Genomic DNA, 22262 nt, shown 5'->3' with positions numbered 1-22262 from the left:
GATTTCTGGAAAAGGAGAAAACCTCTCGGACATCTGTGGTATTTCGTCTTGCATAAATGGTGAAAAACAGATAATTATAAACTGGTAATTACCGATTGGATCAGCGGAAAAATTGGTTTAAATTCACTTGTATGAAAGGTTCAAACCAGATATTTACAAACTTCTCACTCTCAATTAGACCAGTGGTTCTCTTTTGATACTAGCAGGCAAATCGCGGACCCCTCTGAAGGTGTTGGTAATTTTCACACATTTTTTATAACAAGCAACCAATACATGACGCATAAAATACCAACCATGTTTGGTGCGGGATCAAAATGTCAATCCCTTTGTCTGGGCTGCGACATCGGACCCCATAAAATGAGAGCCAATGCATTGTGATGTGACGTAGTTTGCCACTGACAATTTACCTCCGATGCATCACAATGGGGTTAATATATCATAATGCATTTTGGTTTTTGCCTTTGAAGAATGTTTTACAAGTTTCATGCTTTTTTGAAAAACAAGTTTCATGCTTTTTTGAAACGCTAAAACATATTTTTTAAATCAAGTTTATCAATCTCGTTGTCTGCAAATTTTGAAAGTTGTCGCGGACCCCCCGAAAACGCTTTGCGCGGACCCCAGGTTGAGAACCACTGAAGTAGACAGAATTTTTACCCCGAAAACACAATGAAACCAATATATTTCTGCGAGGCTTGTAAAAACAGGAAAATTGAAAAGGAGAAGTGGAATGTAACAATTGAAAGAAATTGTGAAGGCCTAGACAACAAAGGAAATTGGAACGGTTGGTGTTCTACTTACTTCAGTAACGTTTGTTGGATCACAATAACATATTATAGCCAAAACCTTTTTTCTACAGTTTAGGTTTGTCAGGTTTTTCACTTCGTAACGATGATACAGACTCCTTTTCATTTCATGTCTTGGATATCACATATATTTGATATTTGCAGGATGGAATCTATGAGCTTAAAATCCTGATTTACTTCCTAACATAGCTGGGGCTCCGTCTGTGCAACACCCACATATTTTTTCCACAAAATATCTTCGGATTCAAAGAAAAAAGAAACTTTTCAAATAAGTCAACAGCCTTCGTAGTTGTTTCGAGACAAGAACAAAAAAGAAGCTCCTTTTTAAATGCGTTTGAATGGGCTTACTTATCAAATACCATCAACTGGGAACACGATGCCACATCAGTAGATTCATCCAGTAGAATCGAAAATTAGCCAAATGTAGCAGACTTAATCTCCTCTATAACTTTATTTTGCAACTAAAGCCATGTCTTCTATCTGTATTATTTGCCATGTCTGGACTGTATTATTTGAGTTTTCTCTGCGGTTCATGCCCAGTTGTGGCATTGAACAAAACTGGTGACATAGATTTTTCTGCCTGTTACTTCGAACATACTGAAGTAACAAGCAGTTAAATTTTACATGTTTATTTTAGGTAGCGAACATTCTGTGGTTGATTCTGACATATTCTTATACACATGTTCACATATACGCGTCAAGTTTACTAACTGCAGTAGCCGTTTCAACTAGTTTAGGTATTTTTGTTTTCTCAAACCGCGTTAATGTTGTACGTTGCTAACTGATTAACTTTCTGGTGTTGTTTGACGATGCTTTTAACGTATGGTGGCAGTAAAGAGCTGTATTTCTATTGTTTAACTATTAAGCTTTGTTGTAGTCGAACTGGAACTTGGAAGTATAGTTGCAGCCCTAAAGGAAAGTTAGGCTAAGGAAGCTTTGAGAAATGTTGTGTAAATTTCTTGTTTAAAAAGCAAGTGGTCGAGACTGGTTTAGATCCATTAGCATGTGTTATCAACAGATCATTTGGTCAGCTTTCCTGCTCCACGTGTTTTACAGCTTTAAAATCTGTGCGTTGAATGTTGTGATCGTTTATGGAATATTTGTAATGCTGTTAAAATTGTTTCGATGCTTGATCACCTAAACCTAATCTTTAGTAGTTACATACATTTCATAATTTTGTCAGAAACCTTCTTACCGTGTTTAGTTGACATGATGTCGCAGAACTGACAGCAGTGTCGCGTTAATCACATTTCAGGCCTTTTTATTTAGCAACGAGTAACCCCTGCAAGACCCTTCAGCAAATGTCACAATTGACTTGTCACAGTTGCCTGAAAATGCTGTGAAAAACCGCTACAAAAATGTTTTTCTTGTTAGTATTTAAATACAATTAAACGAGGGTTAGACTTTCCTACACGTAGATTGAAATATATTTGAAATATATTTGTCTGGAAGATTTGGTCACAAGGTAAAGTCGAAAACGGCATTTTTACTTAAGAACTTCTACTTTTGTGTTTTTCTTCCGTGTTTGGCTACGACCTGGTCGGGGCTTTGTGCTTACAATCGAAACTGATACAATGCTGTCATAGTTCCATTTACGTACAGGAAGCAAGCTTCACTGCACAATTAGCAACCGATATTCTTTTCAAAGGAACCAAAATTCCTTTTAATAAGGCACGACGGCTTGATCCACTTTTCGCAACTTTCAAGAATTGATATTGTAACATTTACTTTATTTAGCAAGTGTTGAAGCAGCAGACAGTGCACAGTGTTTCGACCAAAAAGATCTCATTAATGCAGCTGCTAACAAGAGATAGGTTGTTTCAAAACCAATGCCTCACTTATTGTATAAACCTTGCCACTCGAACAGAACAGGCGAGGCATGACTTTCTAGCCGTGATGCTTTATGATGTTGTTTTAATTATCTTGCATACCAAGTTCAGTTGTTAAATTTAAATGCAAAAACCAAAAATACAAGCAGGAAGGCATTCTTGTAACCTACAACACTATGAAGGACAGAAGGATAAGTACATTCACATTCATTTTCAACGAATATGATCAAAGCAAAGCCTACAAATTTAGCGTTAAAAAAAGTTATGTGCAATTGGATTTTATCAGGTTATAACTTCATTCATCGAGTATCGCATGCGTTTCTGCCTAGGAATTTTCAGATAAACAGTACGTCAGATTCAATAACTACGCTTACCTCGCGGAAATACCAGGTAGACGGGATTGTTACGTTAACTGCCTTTTGCATGCTCGTTTTTTTTACGTTAACCGCTCCTGCAGGTTAAGAAATGCAACAAAAGCAATTGGAGGATGAGATATACAGGCGGGCAGCGTTGAGTCATACTTTCCCACGCAAAGCTCTTTTATTCAGCCATTGTGCTAATTTCGACAACATACAGAAAAATCCCTTGAAGCTAATCAACAATGTGTTATGAGTCAGTACCGTCAGTTATGCAGATGTGCAGTAGGTAGCCATACCAGATGTAAGGTTAACATCTTGACGCATGGGAATCAGGAGTAAATTTGCGTACATGTGTTGTATACCTAATCATGAACATTACGGCCCAAACAGACGAAAAATACTAAATGCTCATGCCATCATCAGCGATATTAGAGGCCCCATTAGTTACACCCGTTCATATAAACTTAAGTGAATTAAAAGATTAATAAAATGGTGCAAACAAGCGTCGCGCAAAAACGGTTGGAATTTGTTGTTTTGTACAGCGCATTGTATTATACATTTATCAAATAGAGTGTTGTACATTTTAGCTAGACTGTTGTGAATGAACTAATGTTAGTTAGAAAGCTTAAGTACAGATAAGGCCTAGTTAGATGATGAAAATAATAGATTATGAAAATACAGAAATAATTCGGTTAAAGTAAATTTCCCCAAAAGTACAAAATCTCTCGGACATCTGTGGTATTTCGACTTGTTCAAAAGGTGAAAAGGAGATAATTATAAACTTGTTACTATCAATTAAACCGAATTATATCAGGCAGGAATCCTGAAAACACGATGGAATGAATTTACATTTGCGAGGCTTGGAAAAACAGGCGAACGGAGAAGTGGAATGTGTATTTGTTAAAATCTTCGGGTCCTGTATCGCATTGGCCGATCCGTTTTTTGTTTTATTTTTACAGCGCAGCAAAAGGGCGTATCGTAAGTTGATTTAATCAGGAAACCCGCAAGTCTGGCAGGCGTTAGGGAAGTATTTACTGCAGCGGGTTGAAACATGAACCAACGGTTTCGGAAAAATATTTATTTTGTCGAGCGCAATAGAAAGACCTTACACTAGCAAGGCGCACAAGAAACTCAGCGGCAATTAACTCGATATTTCTGTTTGGCTCGGCACTGAAATAAGCACAAAAGAAATATAAAAGATTACGACTTTTACGTCAACGTATTGTAGGTGTGCAGGAAACAAACAAAGGTTGTAACATAAAAGTTGTATAATGATTTTCATGACTTGTAAATTTTAACCTGGTTGGATTAAACAAATTGTGCACATCTAAGAGGGAACGCAGATTATCACATTTGGATGTTGAACTTCCGTCTATCGCCAAACCTGAACCAAATTGTTACGATGACTGAGAAAATGAAATTTGAAATACTTGTATGTTTGCTGTTGGTTTGTTACTCGAAGGGGCAAACTCCCAGTAAGTATGGCAATCTGAGACATTATAAAATAAAAATCTTAAACAATAATGTTCTTAATCAGGTTGTAACAAAACCGTTAATGCAGTGAAGGACAGTGTGTTGATATTATCTGACGATCTTGTGGATGCAAACACTGCACAGGAGGAATGTTCTTTGCTGGGTGGAAATCTTGCAATGACTGATGACCCACAGATCAACACAACTCTCAATCAACTCATGACAGACAAACACACAACAGGTTTTTATAATGCAAAATCTTGGTATTGTAAAACTGGTTTATAGTTCAACAACAGACCATGTTGTAACCATAGTTGAGGATAAACTTAGCTTTAAATCAACACATTGTACATAATAAACAAAATAAAGTAAAAAACAAATAATCGTAACATTTTTCAGATTTAGTGCGAGTTTATATTTTTTACAATACCACCGATCCTAGGCGATATAAATACTCAAAGAATCCCGCTGAAGTCGGTTGGAGTAGTACGAAATCTCTTGGACATCTGTGGTATTTCGACTTGTACAAAAGGTGACAATTTTAAATACAAACAAATTGATGCAAACTAGTTAAACAGATTATTCTCTGATAGCAATCCTGGAACTTATGGTGAAAACATTTACTTCTGCAAATATTCGAATGGCAGAGACACGGAGAGGTGGAATGTAACCATTGGAAAAAACTGTAGTGTCCAAGGTTTGCGTTTTACTCAGATTAGTAACTGTTAACGTTCCACAACAAAATGTTTGTACTAAAATGTCGAAAATTTCGAATTAAATATACCAATGATGCCTAAATATACTTAAAACATTACCCAAGGCCACAAGCACACTACGATGTCTAAAGTCCCCTGCAACAACCAAAAACAAACTTATTCATCAATTTCCGTGTAGCTTCCCAATAAAAATACTATTGTGATACTATCTTGCTATTTATCCCGTTTTGACTAATACGTTCTTTCTTTCATCTTTATTACTGCAGTCAAACAAAAACCATCTACATAGGTTTGACCTACAACGAAATCTGTATTCTTTTCAGGATGGAGATTCCGGTATTCCTTGTTTTCAAAAATTAACACCTTGGGGCGCCAAAAAGAAATATTCACCTATGGGCGATATACATATCCAATTTCTAGCAAGTTACGCAGTGTCCATAAAACGTATGAAACGTTTACCAAATATGAGGGATCGTTTCTGGTACCAAGTGAGCGTTTGGTTTGAAAACATACAAAGAAAATATGTTTTGATCGTGTTATTTCTATTTATAAATAACACTCGCAAATGTTGTTCTAGACATTAGGATTCTTATTGGAGCTCGTTATAACACGTCGCTACATGGTTGGTACTGGACGGACGGATCTCGGGCAAACTTTCGCGTTTCCAACGTTACAACTTGCCAGCAGGGAGCGTTGCATTATGGGATCGGATGGGAGCAGTCAAGCATGAACTACAATGGGGAAGTGGCTTACTACGCTTGCCAAGTGAAACGTGAGTAAAGTAATCGTGAGTAAAAACAAAACAATTCATCTTAAAATAAACAATACATATACAATCAAGCATAAAGTGCAAAAGAAAGGCCTACTACGCTTATCAAGTAAAACGTGAGTGATATCGCGAGTTGGTTGGCTGGAGTTTAGCGCAAGTTAAAAATAGGAAACAAAAATTAAATATCGTATACATTCAATTGTTAGTTGCGGTTTGTGAAGTTGTTTTCTCCACAGTTTGTCTACATTTATGGCTGTAAGTGTGTCTGAAATTTGACCATTACCTGGAAAGTGTAAGCCCGATGCCGAATTGGTATTGAAAAGCCGGTTGAAATTCGAAAGTTTGTTTGACAGATCCATACATGTCCTACAATAAGTACAGCTAAAAAGAACAACACGTAGAAAAGGCATACATGAAGGGCAAAAATATACAATACCTTAAACAGGACTTTTTCGGTTTATTTAGCACGGTTGAGTGACGTTTTATCACACTCGAAATTTCATCACCCGTATACGACATTTAATCATACGTCAGTCACCCGCTGCTTTATGATATGTCTTTTAATCATTACGACATTTTTTCACCCTAATCTTAACCTTATGAGATTCGTGGCACCGTTTGGCACCGGGTTAAGTCCAGCAACTAACTTTTTATAGCTAGGTAATATTATAGATACAAAAGTTGCAGACACATACTGTGAAATCAGGCCTCAAAGCTATGCGATGGCGGTTTACAGTCATGTCCATATTACTTCTCCATCCCTTGGTTATGATTCAATACGCGTTCCGAATTCGTCGTTTGTCTAGCCAGCAATTGTTGCCAAATAACAAAATAGCCAACTATAGAACTATAGTATCGAACATCACAGCACGCGACTTAGAGTCCAGGGCAGTGTTTGTCCAAGTAAATGCTGTAGAAAAATTGACAGAGATAGTGGATGAATATTTCTGTTGCTGCAAAGCAATAAAAACAAATTAAACATACAGTGCAAATCTGCTGCTGCATTTTAATTAAACTTGTTATTTCACTTTTAGTCAAAGCTAAAGTAAAGAGAGTTAGATGCAACGCTTCAACTGTGGTGGTCAGGTGGACTGGACTCGATCAATTTATCAACAAACATAATCTCAGTCCAGTGGTAACATTTATCCAAAGCAGGTTAAATTTTTATAGATTGAGAAATGTGTTGTACGTAGGTCGAAATCCATGTTTCGGTACTGAACGAAAGACATACATCACCGTATTTAGATGGATCGACTACACTTGGAAACTTAAGTTTTGAAACAAAATATCAATTAAAGGTATTTATGTCAAAAATTGCGAACATTTCTTTTTTACATTACAGGTTAACGGTAACCGTCGACATAACCTAAAACAGTAACAACACGAAGTAGCTCAACAACGTAATACGCGGAAATTGTGCAGAATTATTTAAACAACATTTAAATCCCAGGTGACAGCAATTCTCTCTGGTTGCGTTAGCTCTAACGTTTCCTTCACGCGTAAATTCAGAACATTCCCTAACCCACCATCGAGTTGCTATCCTCCAGGTAATAAAAGAATCTTTGTGTGGGTTAAAGGCATAATTTGACATTCTTTTTTAAATTTTGTGACTATGCATCAACAGTTGTTACCAACGCAACGACTTTTGAATGCAACGCCTCAACGGTTGTTGTCAGTTGGACCGGACTCGACCAGTTTATTGACAAAAACGGATTAATTGCAGAGGTGAAGGTACCTTTATTATCCGCAATATATGGGTAAAAGTTCGAGAAAAAATAATTTCATTCCTAGAGTAAAATGTGCTCAGGTTGAGATTTTCACACCAGTATTGAAGGAGAAAATCTACCGTCAGTATTCAGACAAATCGGCAATTGTACGAAGTTTAGCGCCTTCTACAGTCAATATTATACACGTAAGTGAGTGTCGTGCTTACAGAGACATGAGTAAGACTTTTTGCTCACCTTAATTTTTTTATACTAATGGCTATATCGAATCCATCCTGTTACATTCTAAGCAGTAATGCAAGTGGTGTATCCACTTAACTCGTTTGTCGTTTTAATTGTAATTAGATAACTACACGTATATCGAAACCCTTTCAGTACGCCACATTATGATACTGCGACGCATAGCTTTCTTCCGGCAATTGTAAACTCCAAAAAATGCAGGTTTTTCAATGTTCGTATTAGGTATCATCAAGCACTGTTTCAAACAAACCCACCCTTTCTGCTTCAATATTTTCTAAACAAAACAAATTCGTCTTGTTATTTATTGCAGGTTACAGTGATTGTCACTGGTTCAATCAACACAAACATCACATCCAATCTGACAGTAAAAACTCCCGGTAACCCCCCTCAAAGCTGCTTTCCTGCAGGTAAATTAACAATTGGTTCTTGTGTAATGCGTAAGTAGCAACAGAACTTGCCCAATAACTGAAATTTGCTGTCATATATATTGTCACATTTACACCAGTAGAAATAAAGTAAGGTTTAACCTAAATTGAATTCCAAAAAAACGTAAAACAACAAGTAAAAAACACTTCTTCACACATTTAATTTCAAAAGTGTTATTGTTTCCAAACACAATCCTGGGCCAAGTTGCTTTTGATTTTGTGCTGATGGTTATTCTTTTCCATACGTCACTGACGTTTTTTTAGCTAAGAGAAATCTTAGCAGCTATTTTTGGTGATTTTTTGGGAGCATAACATTTTCGTTATGCTTCAACAGTTGTTACCAACGCAACGACTTTTGAATGCAATGCCTCAACAGTTGTTGTCAGTTGGACTGGACTTGACCAGTTTATTAACAAAAACGGATTAATTGCAAAGGTAAAGGTGTTACTGTTAACAGATCAATTTTTTGAGTCTCAACAAACATTTTACTCGTTTACGATTGTTTGCCTGGTTACAAACCTTTATTATCCGCAATATAGTGGTAAAAGTTCGTAAAAAATAATTTCTTTAAATGAGTTAAATGTGCTCAGGTTGAGATTTTCACACCAGTATTGAATGAGAAAATCTACGGTCAGTATTCAGACAAATCGGCAACTGTACGACGTTTAACGCCTTCTACAGTCAATATTATACACGTAAGTGTGTTCCATGCTAATACGAGACATGAGTAAGACTTTTAGCTCGCCTTAATTTTTTTACTAATGGCTATATGAAGTCTATCTCATTACATTCTAAGCAGTAATGCAAGTGGTGTATCCGCTTAACTCGTTTGTCGTTTTAATTGTAATTAAATAACTACACGCATATCGAAACCCTTTCAGTACGCCACATTATGATACTGCGACGCTTAGCTTTCTTCCGGCAATTGTAAACTCCAATTAATAACGATGCAGGTTTTTTAATGTTCGTATTAAGTATCACCAAGCACTGTTCTAAACAAACCCACCCTTTTTGCTTCAATATTTTCTAAACAAACAAATTTGTCTTGTTATTTATTCCAGGTCATAGTAATTGTCACTGGTTCAATCAACACAAACATCACATCCAATCTGACAGTAACAACTCCGGGAAATCCCCCTCCAAACTGCTTTCCTGCAGGTAAAATAACAATTAGTTCTTGTGTAATGTGTAATGAGCAACAGAACTTGCCCAATAACTGAAATTTGCTGACGTATATATTGTCACATTTGCACCAGTAGAAATAAAATAAGGTTTAACCTACATTAAATTACAAATAAAAAAACGTAAAACAACAAGTAAAAAACACTTATTCACACATTTGGTTTAAAAGTGTTATTGTTTCTTTTTCGTTATGCACAACAGTTGTCACCAATACCACGACCTTTGAATGCAATGCCTCATCAGTTGTTGTCAGTTGGACTGGATTGGATCAGTTCATCAACAAACACAATTTAAATGCAAAGGTAAAGGAATTAGTTTCAATACATCATTTTTCGTTTGAATTTCCCAACATAATGAATATTACGCTTCGATTTAATCAGTTTGCGCTAGTTAGAAAAAGTTCGCTAGGCAAAATGCAGTAACAACGAAATCCTTGTTGTTTCTAACAGGTGGAAGTCCATTTCACGAAATTAAACAAGAAATTCCACGTTCCGTATTCAGACCATTCGACAACACTAGGAAGTTTGGCGCATTCTACCGTTTATAATTTACAAGTGAGAAACGTTTTACTCTTTACAAGATGCAAACTTTTGTTAATTAATATAGTTCGACGTTGCCGGTTTTTGTATGGTTTGTGTTATGGTTCCGCTTCGTGTATTTTCCTTAAGGAAGTGAATCGCGGACACGCATTCCACAGTCACGTGATTTGGTAATTGAACCGCATTCATTACTCTTTTGCCTGTGGTGATTACTATTTGTCTGTGCTATGTAGATTGGCAATTATCCAAGCTATAAATGCTTGTTTCATTTATTTGTTTCTCATTTTATTTTACTCTTCAAGCAAACAGTACAAAGAAATACAACAGCTTGCATATAAAAATGTGTGAACTGTCGTTGTTATTTATTCCAGGTTGCAGTGATTGTCACTGGTTCAATCAACACAAACATCACATCCAATCAAAAAGTAAAAACTCCGGGGAATCTACCTCCAAACTGTTATCCCAAAGGTAAAGGCATGTATCGTAAGTTCACTCATATGTCGTGAAGTTGTGAAGGCTTCGTGACATTTGGTTTGAGTGCTAACAATATGCTGACGTAAGCACCGATCGATTTTTAAAACAGGTTTTTACGACTTTGATTACATACGGTTACGCAAGTGCTCCAAAGCAGTGCTCCTTGTGTAACAAACTGTTTTGTTTAGCAAATCTAAATGCGACTTCAACGAGTGTTGGAATGATTGCTGGTCTGGTGATCGGGCTGTTGTTTCTGGTACTTGTCATTGTTGTGGTGGTGGTCATGTTTTTAAGACGAAAAAACAGGTATTTGTTGTGATGGATATTGTCAATAATAGTTCGTTTTGGGGTCGAAATATTGAAACCTTGTCAAAATAGCATGCATGAAAAAACCTGCGCTTAGTCATGCCAGTCAAGAGGGTAATTTAAGAGTGCACAATAGAAGTGAAATTGAAGTTCTTTTGTGCTTTATAGGCTTGGAACGGATCAACCTAGTCATGAGGGAGTTCATCAATCTTTAAGCCTTGGATTTTCAGTTGCTGTCAAAGTCTTATGTTTTTTTGTCTTTACTGACACATACATCAGAAAGGCATACTTTACACATTTCTCATCTGAACTGCCAAAAATCGTACTAGACTTATGAGTCAACACTAAATGTTGAGTATTTTAAGTGTACGAAATACATTCCACAACTAGCATCTTCATTTGCGTTCAAAGATGTTTGTTGGATGAACTCTGACACAATGTTTAGTGTTTTTGTTTGTGTTACTTCACCTATTTTCATAATTTTAGCACAATTTGATGAAAACTTGTTCATTTTTGAATTGTTAGGGCCTCAAGTTCAAAACCAAGTCTACGAAAACCCATTTCCTGAAACCGCGGCGTCCAACTGCAGAGCCACCAAATTGTTTGACTTGTACAAGAAAAACGTGGAGTCAGGATCTCTTTTTTCCGACGAGTTTAAGGTTAGTTACTGGTGTAAGATTTGTTAATCGAATACACGTAGCGAAACCCGGAAGGTTCATTCACAGACTATACGTCACAATCGAAACCAGGAAACGTCACAATCAGTAGAATGATAAATCGAGGGGAAAATTCATCTAATCAGGCGTTATCATATTGCACCAGAAATAACATAATTTACAGATGAATTGTTTTCACTGTAATGTCACTTGAATCAGCTTTAACAGAGAAAATGATCACGAGCGACTTTTCCTTATTGTCACATCAGAATAATGCTGGAAAATCGGAGTTTTAAACTATTTCATATTTGGATATTTTGCTGTTTCAGAAACTCGAAAACCAAAGCAAAAACAACCAGAGAACAAGGGACGTGTCACAGTTGCCGCAAAACGCTGTGAGAAACCGGTACAAGAACATTTTCCCTTGTAAGTAGAAAACGTATAAATACCTTAGATTCTTGCGCGAAAAGGTATTTTTTAAGTCACCTAAGCAGAAAAGCAATGACATAAAACACTAATCAGCAAATCTGTTTTGTTGCTACCAAATGCTACCAACTATTTATCGTTGTTAAAAAAAATCAACCAGGCGCCTTCTTGACGAAAAACTAACAAACAGATTACAGATCAGTTTATCTCGTGGAAACGTGATCAGCTATTAGCTTCTTGATTTGTTTGTTAAATAGACGATCATGCTCGAGTGGTTTTGCAAGGAAGCGGTGGAAACGATTACATCAACGCCGCTTATATACCGGGTTACGATAACGAGAGGAAGTTCATCGCCACTCAGGGTCCGAAGGAGGAGACAATCAACGATTTCTGGTTGATGGTTTGGCAGGAAAACTCCAACATCATCGTAATGCTCACTGGCTTGAGGGAAAACGGAAAGGTTGGTTATTGCTTGCCTTTTTCACTAATAAACATTTATGAAAATAAACCTTCATTCGCCAGGGCACTGTGGTTAAAACAAGGAAGTGTTTAGTGAGTAATCCACTGTGGTGTGATTAATGACCAAGTTGTTATCAGCATAATGCGTAGCCATACTTGGGTTTCGAGTTATACGTAACTTATAAGATGTCATGATTGGGTACTACAACGACCATATCGTGCCACATGACATATGTTTAACTCATGAGTGCACAACCTGCCGCCGAATAGACGATTTTGTGCGGCCGTGAACATGTTTATTAAAATATATGCACTGGTGGCTGTGACGAAAATAAAACTCCTTTGCTAAATATGTTGATTTTCAAACAGCTTTAAATAGATTTTGTAAGACTGTAAAGAAAATTACCAGCCTAGTAACTCTGTGCATCACACTTACACACGCCTATTGTGTGCAAACAATGCAAGTATACAGTCCCCTCTTGCGTCACAATACAGATTATAACGTCATAAATATAGCTCAGACTGCTCGTAAGACTGTTTAGCTTACTCTGTGGATCAAGTTTCAAATCATCCGGGCTTTTACTCCATTAGATGGTTTATGTATGTCGGACAAACCCTATATTCACATAATCATTATAAAAACAAAAACAAGCAGTTAGGTTAATTGGCGGTCGTTGGAAAAATATCTGCGATGCGGCCGTCTTAGCGAAAAGGTTGTGCACCCCTGGTTTAACCCATTTTAAGGGAAGCAAGCAAGCGTAAATTATTGTACAGTTTGCACTAATGTTGCGAACCTTGTTTTTCGACCAGTCAAAGTGCGAGCAATACTGGCCTGACGTTGAATCTGAAAGGGAATTGTCGCCAGTGCTTACAGTTCGAACACAACTTGAAATAACCATCGGTGGCATTCTTCAACGACAGTTGGTTTTATTCACAAACAGGGTAAGTACAAAGAACAAAATATCAAATCTGTTCCGAACAGTCTGACAAGTTTTCAAAACCGCTTTGGTTCCTTGAACACAAAAGCTTAGAATACAACGAGGCTTGCCTGTTGATTAATTGAACTGAAACTGATCTTTCCATCAGGGTTTGGCGTAGAGAAAAAGGCTGGAAATGACTGCAAACGAGCTGCAGCAAATACAAAGCGTCTATCAATAGAATGTCTTTGCAATCCACTAGCTCGAGATTGGATAACCTTTTAAGTTCTGACCAAAACCGCTTCATATAATTAAAATAACATGAACTGTTTGATGCTAGATATAATTTGATTCAAGTTCGATTGATTGCCCATAATCTTATCAACCCCTACAAAAAGGTTATTATAAGTTATGCGGGTATGTTTTACAGGAGCAACGAACGGTAACACAGCTGCAGTTTACAACTTGGCCCGATCATGGGATTCCAGTAACTACATCCAACATGATCCACCTACGTAACATGGTCGATAATTTGCAAAACACTAATGCTCCAATCATCGTGCACTGCAGGTAAAGACTTAATCAACCACATGTTTATTTGATCACTCAAATGAAGCATATGTTTGTATGCAGTGCTGGAGTGGGACGCACAGGTACTTACATTGCAATGGACACTTTGTTTCATGAACTTGACGACAAAGGAACAGTAGATGTGCCGCGAACCGTGTTAAGAATGAGAGAGAATCGAAAAGACATGATTCAAAATGTGGTAAGCTGATCATCACCCAATTGTACTTGATAAATTAATCATATACTTTCAAAAAACCTAACTTTGAACGGTAAGCTTTACTTACATTAGACTTTAGTTGGCCTGATGTTATTAATCGATATGACTATAGTTATGTTATTGCTGTGTATTTTTATCTTCAATACACAACTTGACATTGAAATCAGTTACGTAAGTATGGGACCCCATGATAATTCTCGCCGTCAATAAACGTGAACCATTTGCGCATGCACTGGTCTAGAGGCGTTGTAAACCTGAATATGAATCTTAAGCATTACTAACATTTGTGTTTACTTGACCATAATTTTGACTAAATTTGATTACGATTGTTCTTCTGCCGTTTCATTACAACATTTTGGTTTAGCTAATGTGCTGGTTTTTTTTTTCAAAAATTTTTATTTAAAAAAAAAAAAAAAAAAATTTTAGTATCGCCTAAATCAGTTTCAATAGTGTATATTTTCTACAGAAACAATACATGTACGTCTACAAACTGCTTATGGAGCGTGAAAGTTTGGAGGAAACAGATAAAGATGTGACAGAACTCCAGTCGATGACTTCAAGTGAAATGTGACTAATTAGCTGCCAAATGTTTTATTTTGTTAGCTTGGATACAGGGCTGTTACCCTTTTAGTAGTTGTATTATCTTGTATCGTTTAAAAATGACTTGCACCCAAACAGTTTAGTAGTAAATTAGGTATTACGATATTTAAGCAGTTGATCAAACCGGTTGATAAGTAACAGTTTTATTATTGAACCTTTGCTATTTATTAGCGAATGTGACATACGATTGCTTAGGCATATTGTACACATAATGTTTTAGTAGTAATTGATAAGATGAAACAGTAAAGGTTTCTGTTCTAGTAAGAAAATGCAAGACAAAGAATTCAACACGCTGTCATCGTGGAGATTTGGCGAAGAATGGCAGGAAAATCACCCACAGCTGAGAACATGTAAATAATTCACTAAAAATATTTAATATTTTATCCTATCACACACAATATTTGTTTTTAGACAAGAACACATCAGTCAAAGTCAACAACAATAAGAATAAAAGCATACAGCAGTTAGATGCTTCATATATCCAGGTAATAACTTTCGAGATGTGATTTATTGGAGTCAGAATGCTTTAAATGCATTTAATTACCATTCCACTAAAACCAATCAGGATCAATCGAATGCATTTTGGAGTGTGGTCAATCAAATGCAAAGGTTTCTCTTTACAGGAACATGGCTCTTCAGACTGCCTTGTCGCAGCAAGAAATCCTGGTCCAGGAGAAAAAGAAAACTTCTGGAAGATGATCGTTGAACGAGGAGTTTCACTTGTCGTTGATTTGGACAGCAGCATTCAAGTAAATTTGACAGTTTATATCTTTCTATAATAGGCCTTTACTATATATCATACATCTTTTTTAGATTCTAATCAATACAGCCATACAATATGAAGACATTTCGGTTTCTGTACGTGATGTGAATGAAAGCAACTTTCACAATCTGATAACTGTTAACGTTTGGTCAACAACCAACGCCTTTGTAAGTTAATAACTTCCGAACAGCAAAGATTGTAATACTTTTTTGTATGGAGAGTATTTTGGAAGGGTTATTACAGGTTGGCAAGGAGAGTTTGCATTATGTATAACAATATTAATTATGGATACATGTGTACTGTAATGGCCTAAGTTTCAAACAAGAATTTCGATTCAATTCTTTACCGTTTGGCAGCAAAAAAATATCTTACACTTTTTCGTGGTGAATTATTCCTTATCTTGCAAGTAAAGAAATGACAAAGTCAAACCACACTAAAGCTTTCCTTGTTTTCAACAAAACTATAGTTGTTCTCACAAAGTTGAATAAAACCCTTGTTTTGTGTCAGGCTGCCCAGCAAGTGATACTTTTGCAAGTCAAGGGATGGAGTGACGTGGAACAACCCCCGAAAGAAATGGATCTCATCAAAATTATCGAGGAAATGCAACGACTAAAGACCAAACTGAATTGCAAGTGTGTGTTGGTAGGATGCAGGTAATGTTTTACTTGGATACCACGTCTAAATATTTGTTTTAGGAAACGCACAACAACTAATTAGAGGCGAAATGCCGAGTTATGCCGGTCTCATACGGACGTTTATATGAAAAGGCGAGTGGAAGAAAAGTCCAAACTCAATAAATTTGGGATTTAAAACCGCGACAGCAGCTAATTAGGAGCTTACGCTTTACTGTTGTCAACAGTAATTGTTTTTCGGGCAAATTTTTAAACGAAATTAAACTCAAATCTGAGCTGAGAAACCAAGTCCTGTTGAACTACCCTAATTTAGTTTGATTTCAAACAATATCAACATGTTTTGACATATAACTACGAGTTCCTACACATTTAAAACCCATTTAAACTACTGGGTGCGAACCTTTAACTTAATATCATCTGGGGGAAAACAAATGCCTAAAGCCGTTTTTCTGGTCTGAACGCAAAATACCTGATTCCATAATATTGATGTGTTTACAGCAATGGATCAACCAGAACTGGGACCTTCATCGCTCTGGTCAGCATTCTCGAACGTTTGAAGGTCCAAAAGCGGGTGGATGCATTCCGAACTGTGAAAGACCTGAGAGATATGAGACCGAATATGGTCGACAACAAGGTAACGTTTTTCAAATCCTGTTTGTGGTTCCGCAATAGTTTTAATCATTACAAAAAAAAAGTATTAAAGGAGTAATTATCAAATTGGGCGTAAGTGACCTGATGGGGAGTTACACTAATAACAAGAGAACTGGTGAATACTTAGCGATTGGGGGCTGAAAAGCACTGTCCAGATAGTGAGTCTTCAAATAATGTCTTTATGTTGTTACAGGAACTCTACAGATACTGCTACTCGGTCGTCATGCAATATCTTTCCGATTTCGACACTTATTCTAACTTCAAGTGACTTATACGCATTTATTGTCCACTGTAAACTATTTTGAAAAATACTTTTTGTCGTCACAGTACGCCAGGGCTATTGAAGGCGCTATACCGAATCGTAGGACATATGTGTGTTTCGTTTATCGTTGGTTGTCAAATAACTTCTAGCTTCTTTTAAAAACAACCATTAGAGACTGCTTTTAGTTCAAGAGCAATCACATTTTTGCGTAATTACGATTCAGAACCTTTTTTTATTTTCCTGTATTAACGTTCTTTGCTCTTTTCTGTGATTTCTGCTGGATGTGTTTGTATTTTATGCTTCGTTGCATTTTGTCGATCTACGATTTCACTCGTGGTTAAATTTTTTGGGTACTTATATCGAAATGCTTTAAGGAACAATTTTGAATTCCATGAATGTAAAGGTATCAGTGCGTAGAAGAAAATTGGAATTCAGAATCTACTATCCCATTATTGTACAAAACTTTTGTGTCTTTCTTGATATTCGCATGCCACAGATCGTGTCGTAAACGTAGGACTAATGCAGTTGAACATATTAACGTAATCGTTATGACACGTAACCTTTTTTAAAGACTTGGCTTAAGCACGTCACCAAATATATAAGCACAAAACCGATTCTAAAATAGATAACTTATTCAATTGGGGTGGACCAAACAACAAAAAGGCGCGTTTCTTTGCAATACAGCTTATTTTGTTTATTTTCCACGTAACCAGTTTCGGGGATTTATTTTGAAAAGTTTCGTTGTACCCAAAATGCTTATTTTCGTCATGTGCGTATGAAGATATTCTGATATTAAAATGACTGTTAACAATACAAAATGATGACAATGTATTGAGAGGTTTGGTTTGGTGTTTATATACCTCATTATAAAATAAATAATAATATGCAAGTCAGCACTGATCAGGGTCGTCATTAAACTATTGAAACAGTTTTGCGGAAGTTTTTCAGTGTTTTTGAAGTGAATGAAATGGGTCAGGAGACAGTTAGTTGTAAGATTTTTAAGCAAAGAAACGCATTGAAAACTTTTTTTGATTCGTATCTGTGGTGAGCGGCTTTTCATGCGACATTTTCACTCAGATGTGCTTCACACAAACAAACGAATAAATTGAGCGCATACAACAAACAAACAAACAGACAGATCAAGTAAGCACAAGTACGTATAAAAACAATAACCAAAGATGCTTCTTGTGCGAACTGACGTAATACAATTTGTTTAATGGATAAATTTTGTCCCGTTTGTTATGCTAGGTATTTTTGGGTGTATGTCACTTGAAGTTTGAATAAGTGTCGAAATCAGACAGATATTGCATGACAACAGAGTAGCAGTATTTGTAGAGTTCCTGTAAAAACATAAACATAATTTGAAGACGCAATCTTTATTTCTGAATCTTACGTAAAACATCACCTTGTTGTCGACCATATTCGGTCTCATATCTCTCAGGTCTTTCACAGTTCGGAATACATCCACCCGCTTTAGAGCCTTTAAACGTTCGAGAATGTTCACCAGAGCGATGAAGGTCCCAGTTCTTGTTGATCCATTACTGCGATAAAGAACAAGTCGTGTTAGAAAATTTAGCGAAGGTGGGCTTCAGGTGTACACACGATTTGTGTTTAGGGTTATTGAAAATCATGGCTGACACGAATTAGTGCGATACAGACACAAGGTTTACCTGCAAGCAACCAACACACACTGGCAATTTTGTTTTGCCCTTATTAGTTGCATTTTCTCGATAATTTTGATAAAATCAATTTCTTTGGGCGGTCGTTCCACGTCACTCCATCCCTTGACTTGCACAAGCATCAATTGCTGGGCAGCCTATACACAAGTTAAGCTACGTTTTAATCAGCACTGTTTTTAGTGACTTTTTATACAGCCAAACGCCATCATACTCACTTTGTACGATGGCCTAAAAAGAAATGTGATTTGAAAGTTAACAGTTAAAGTAAAAGTTTAACTTACGAATGCCTTAGTTGCAGACCGGAGGTCGACGGTAATCAGATTGTACAGGTTGCTTTCATTTACATCGCATACGGAAACCGAAATAGCTTCGTATTGTAAAGCTGCATTGGTCGGAATCTGATAACAGATGTATTGCATGAAGGCGTGGTTACTGAAAAAAGAAAATGGATTAAAATTGTCACACTTACTTGAATGCTGTTGTCCAAATCAACGACAAGTGAAGCACTTCTCTCCACGACCATCTTCCAAAAGTTTTCTTCTTCTCCTGGAGCAGGATTTCTTGCTGCGATGAAGAATTCTGAAGAGCCATGTTCCTGTATATTCAAAGAAATTGCGTTTTTAATAATGATCTGATTTTTCGGAAATAAGCCAAAATCGTTGTAAGAAGCTTTGATGTTATTTTATAAGTCACCTGAATGTAAGAAGCATCCAATTGCTGGATCATCTCACTTCTATTGTCCCAAACTTTTACCGAAGTGTTCTTGTCTAAAAACAATATGATTGTATTTAATTTGTATACTAAACAACAAAAAGCGAAGCATAGTCCGTTAATTTACATATTCTCAGCTGTGGGTGATTTTCCTGCCATTCCTCGCCAAATCTCCAAGATGACAATACATTAAATTCTTTCTCCTGAATTTTGTTGCTAAAAAACAATAAAACTTTTGCATTGGGAAATCAACTGTCCGTTACAAAAAAGCAGATATCAGATGTACTATAAAATGCAGTCAGCACATTCGTACAAGTACTAAAGCCCAAAGGTTTCTTTGCATATTTTCTAGCTATTATGTCAAACTGATAGCCAACACTTGCTTATAGGTTGCTAATAGTATAATTGTTTACATTTCACTTGAAGTCATAGATTGAAGTTCAGTCACATCTTTGTCTGTTTTCTTCAAATTCTCACGCTCCATCAGAAGTTTGTAGACGTACTTGTATTGATTCTGTAAACGCGACCTTTATTTCAAAATTTTAATGAATTTGGATTTAAACTTACAGCATTTTGAATCATGTCTTTTCGGCACTCTCTCATTTTTAGAACAATTTGAGGCACATTAACTGTTCCTCTCTCGTCAAGTTCATGAAACAGTGTATCCATCGCTATATAAGTACCAGTGCGTCCCACTCCAGCACTACATACAAACATATGCTTCATCTGATTGATCACAATAACACAGGGTTTGTCAAGTCTTTACCTGCAGTGCACAATGATTGGAGCATTTGTGCTTTGCAAATCATCGACCATGTTACGTAGGTGGATCATGTTGGTTGTAGTTAATGGAATCCCATGATCGGGCCAAGTTGTAAACTGCAACTGTGTTATGGTTCGTTGCTCCTGTGTATGTACAATCAACTGCATAACGCTTATCAGGCCACATACTAGTGTATCTACAATCAACTGTATCAGGCTCATCAGGCCATATACAAGCAACCAATGCTTAGAATCATAATATCGCCGCAATGGAAACAAACTCAAAACCAAACTACATGATACAAACGAGATACTTACAGTGGTCGTAGATATAACAAACTGTCGTTGGACGATTCCACCTATGGTAATTTCTAACTGCGTTCGAACTTTCAGATATGAGGACAAGTTGATTTCGGTTTCAACATTAGGCCAGTATTGTTCACATTTAGCCTGCAGGAAAATAAGGATGAATAACGTTAAACGCAACTGGACTAGTGACTCATATAATTTACAAGCAAACAAAATACAAGTTTTACAATGCAGGTTCACTGAGCCAAATGATATCAACGTATTACATAATATTCAAGATCAAACCTAAGCATTTGCAGTAAATTTCACACCACCATGCTGTTAATTACCAAAACTTACCTTTCCGTTTTCCACCAAACCAGTGAGCATTACGATGATGTTGGAGTTTTCTTGCCAAACCACCAACCAGAAATCGTTGATTGTCTCCATCTTCGGACCCTGAGTGGCGATAAACTTCCTCTCGTTATCGTAACCCGGTATATAAGCGGCGTTGATGTAATCGTTTCCACCACTTCCTTGCAAAACCACTCGAGCATGATCGTCTGTTGAACAAACACAAGTAATTAATGCAGAAAGCCAATTACACGTACAACTGTTTGCATAATTAAATCACCAATTGCAAAAACATTCTTATCACAATGTGCTCTTTATGCACAAGCTCTTCGTCTGTATTGTTTTTAAGGCAGTGCTAATGAAAGCATTTATCAGTTTTATGAAAACAGGACTTTGTTTGACTACTCCTCTCTATAAGTGTCAAGCAAACAGCATCAGTTTGTCTTTTGTAATAAAGTTTATTTGTATTCTTGGTTTACTGCGAGCTTGCAAAAGACAAACATTGCAACATTGTTTCTGCCATACACATTCTAACTACTTTACATTTTGTGTCTCAATACTTACAAGGGAAAATGTTCTTGTAGCGGTTTTTCACAGCATTTTGCGGCAACTGTGACACGTCCCTTGTTCTCTGGTTGTTTTTGCTTTTGTTTTGAATTTCCTGAAATTGATTTGCTTAAAAGTAAAATAGTGCAGAAAAGAAGTGACTGCTTGCACATGTCTGCTTAACTAATGGCATTGCTACATAGACTATATGAAACAACTACTTACTGATATGTAACAATGCAGTTGTAATAAGGAGGTTAAAAACGCTGAAGTTTAATAATATTGTAGATGCGATGCTTATATTCATGAGAAATATAAAATATTTCGCAACCCAGACCCAAATTTGGGTCACGACTCACTATTTGCGGACCCCTGGGTTAGGCTGTGCTTGCAGCATGTGTGAATTTGAATTATCAATAGTAACTAACTCAATTCATGTATGTGATTAGAATGTAAGTTCCAAAGTCCATTCTAGTTGTTTTTTTGTTGGTGAATTGATGATTTTTCAAGTTGTTAAATTATGATTTTTGTGCGCATTAGGATTTTCTTGAAGTGTAATTAGAGATAACGGTTACCAAACCGAAACTACGTCGGAATTGCATAGGGAAGACATTCCAGTGTGCTGATTAGGAGTTACAACCCAAATGCCAGACCTCGAATTCGCTGGCCAATAGAAATCCGGACTCAGCATTTTTCTTGAACAGCTCGAACAAGTTTTTGTTTGATCTGCCTTTATGCGCTACGTTTTGATACACACCGTCTGCAACTGAAAGAAAGTTTTTGAATAGACTGATTATAAATATTTTTAAGTACGCTACAAATAGCTTATTATCTTTACCAACCAAGTAAAACGAGAATACGTGTTGACAAAAATCCGTTTTCGATAATAAGAGAATAAGTTTTCCGTAAAAGCAAACTAAGTACCAAAAA

The 22262-nt window shown here is 36.6% G+C and overlaps 2 protein-coding genes and 1 long non-coding RNA gene across 3 annotated transcripts; 2 read left to right on the top strand and 1 right to left on the bottom strand.

The window, feature by feature from the left end:
* The first annotated feature begins 7403 nt into the window (after positions 1–7403).
* On the top strand, positions 7404–7852 carry LOC145212547 (uncharacterized). The gene is made up of 3 exons (XR_013856730.1): positions 7404–7496; positions 7574–7680; positions 7757–7852. It is a non-coding gene; the product is annotated as an uncharacterized LOC145212547 (long non-coding RNA).
* A 2615-nt stretch (positions 7853–10467) lies between these two features.
* On the top strand, positions 10468–17823 carry LOC145205206 (receptor-type tyrosine-protein phosphatase alpha-like). Its single transcript, XM_080077871.1, has 17 exons — positions 10468–10527; positions 10722–10839; positions 11008–11087; positions 11365–11498; positions 11825–11921; positions 12179–12381; positions 13191–13322; positions 13728–13867; positions 13931–14066; positions 14551–14651; positions 14946–15034; positions 15096–15169; positions 15308–15433; positions 15498–15614; positions 15955–16100; positions 16578–16713; positions 16924–17823. The coding sequence occupies exons 2-17, from the start codon at positions 10754–10756 to the stop codon at positions 16996–16998; spliced, it is 1872 nt and encodes a 623-aa protein (XP_079933997.1). The 5' UTR covers positions 10468–10527; positions 10722–10753; the 3' UTR covers positions 16999–17823.
* A 180-nt stretch (positions 17824–18003) lies between these two features.
* LOC145205197 (receptor-type tyrosine-protein phosphatase epsilon-like) lies at positions 18004–20888 on the bottom strand. The gene is made up of 12 exons (XM_080077860.1): positions 20793–20888; positions 20463–20594; positions 20149–20288; positions 19950–20085; positions 19796–19896; positions 19510–19598; positions 19365–19438; positions 19141–19266; positions 18953–19069; positions 18663–18808; positions 18398–18533; positions 18004–18332 (listed from the first exon to the last, which is right to left on the bottom strand). Exons 1-12 carry the CDS (start codon positions 20880–20882, stop codon positions 18258–18260), a joined length of 1362 nt encoding a protein of 453 aa, XP_079933986.1. The 5' UTR covers positions 20883–20888; the 3' UTR covers positions 18004–18257.
* Positions 20889–22262: the final 1374 nt, after the last annotated feature.

This window comes from Phallusia mammillata, chromosome 1, assembly GCF_965637545.1.
Source record: "Phallusia mammillata chromosome 1, kaPhaMamm4.hap1.1, whole genome shotgun sequence".
Lineage (NCBI taxonomy): Eukaryota > Metazoa > Chordata > Ascidiacea > Phlebobranchia > Ascidiidae > Phallusia > Phallusia mammillata.
Note: the sequence above shows the minus strand (reverse complement) of the source record. Positions and strands in the feature narration are given on the sequence as shown.

Coding starts and splice junctions, on each gene's coding strand:
- LOC145205206 (XM_080077871.1), top strand. CDS start 10,754: ATGATTGCTGGTCTGGTGATCGGGCTGTTGTTTCTGGTACTTGTCATT. Junction 10,840..11,007: donor TTTTTAAGACGAAAAAACAG/GTATTTGTTGTG, acceptor TGTGCTTTATAG/GCTTGGAACGGATCAACCTA. Junction 15,035..15,095: donor TCACCCACAGCTGAGAACAT/GTAAATAATTCA, acceptor ATTTGTTTTTAG/ACAAGAACACATCAGTCAAA.
- LOC145205197 (XM_080077860.1), bottom strand. CDS start 20,882: ATGGAGACAATCAACGATTTCTGGTTGGTGGTTTGGCAAGAAAACTCC. Junction 20,289..20,462: donor TTGTTATATCTACGACCACT/GTAAGTATCTCG, acceptor GTACATACACAG/GAGCAACGAACCATAACACA. Junction 20,086..20,148: donor CCAATCATTGTGCACTGCAG/GTAAAGACTTGA, acceptor GTTTGTATGTAG/TGCTGGAGTGGGACGCACTG.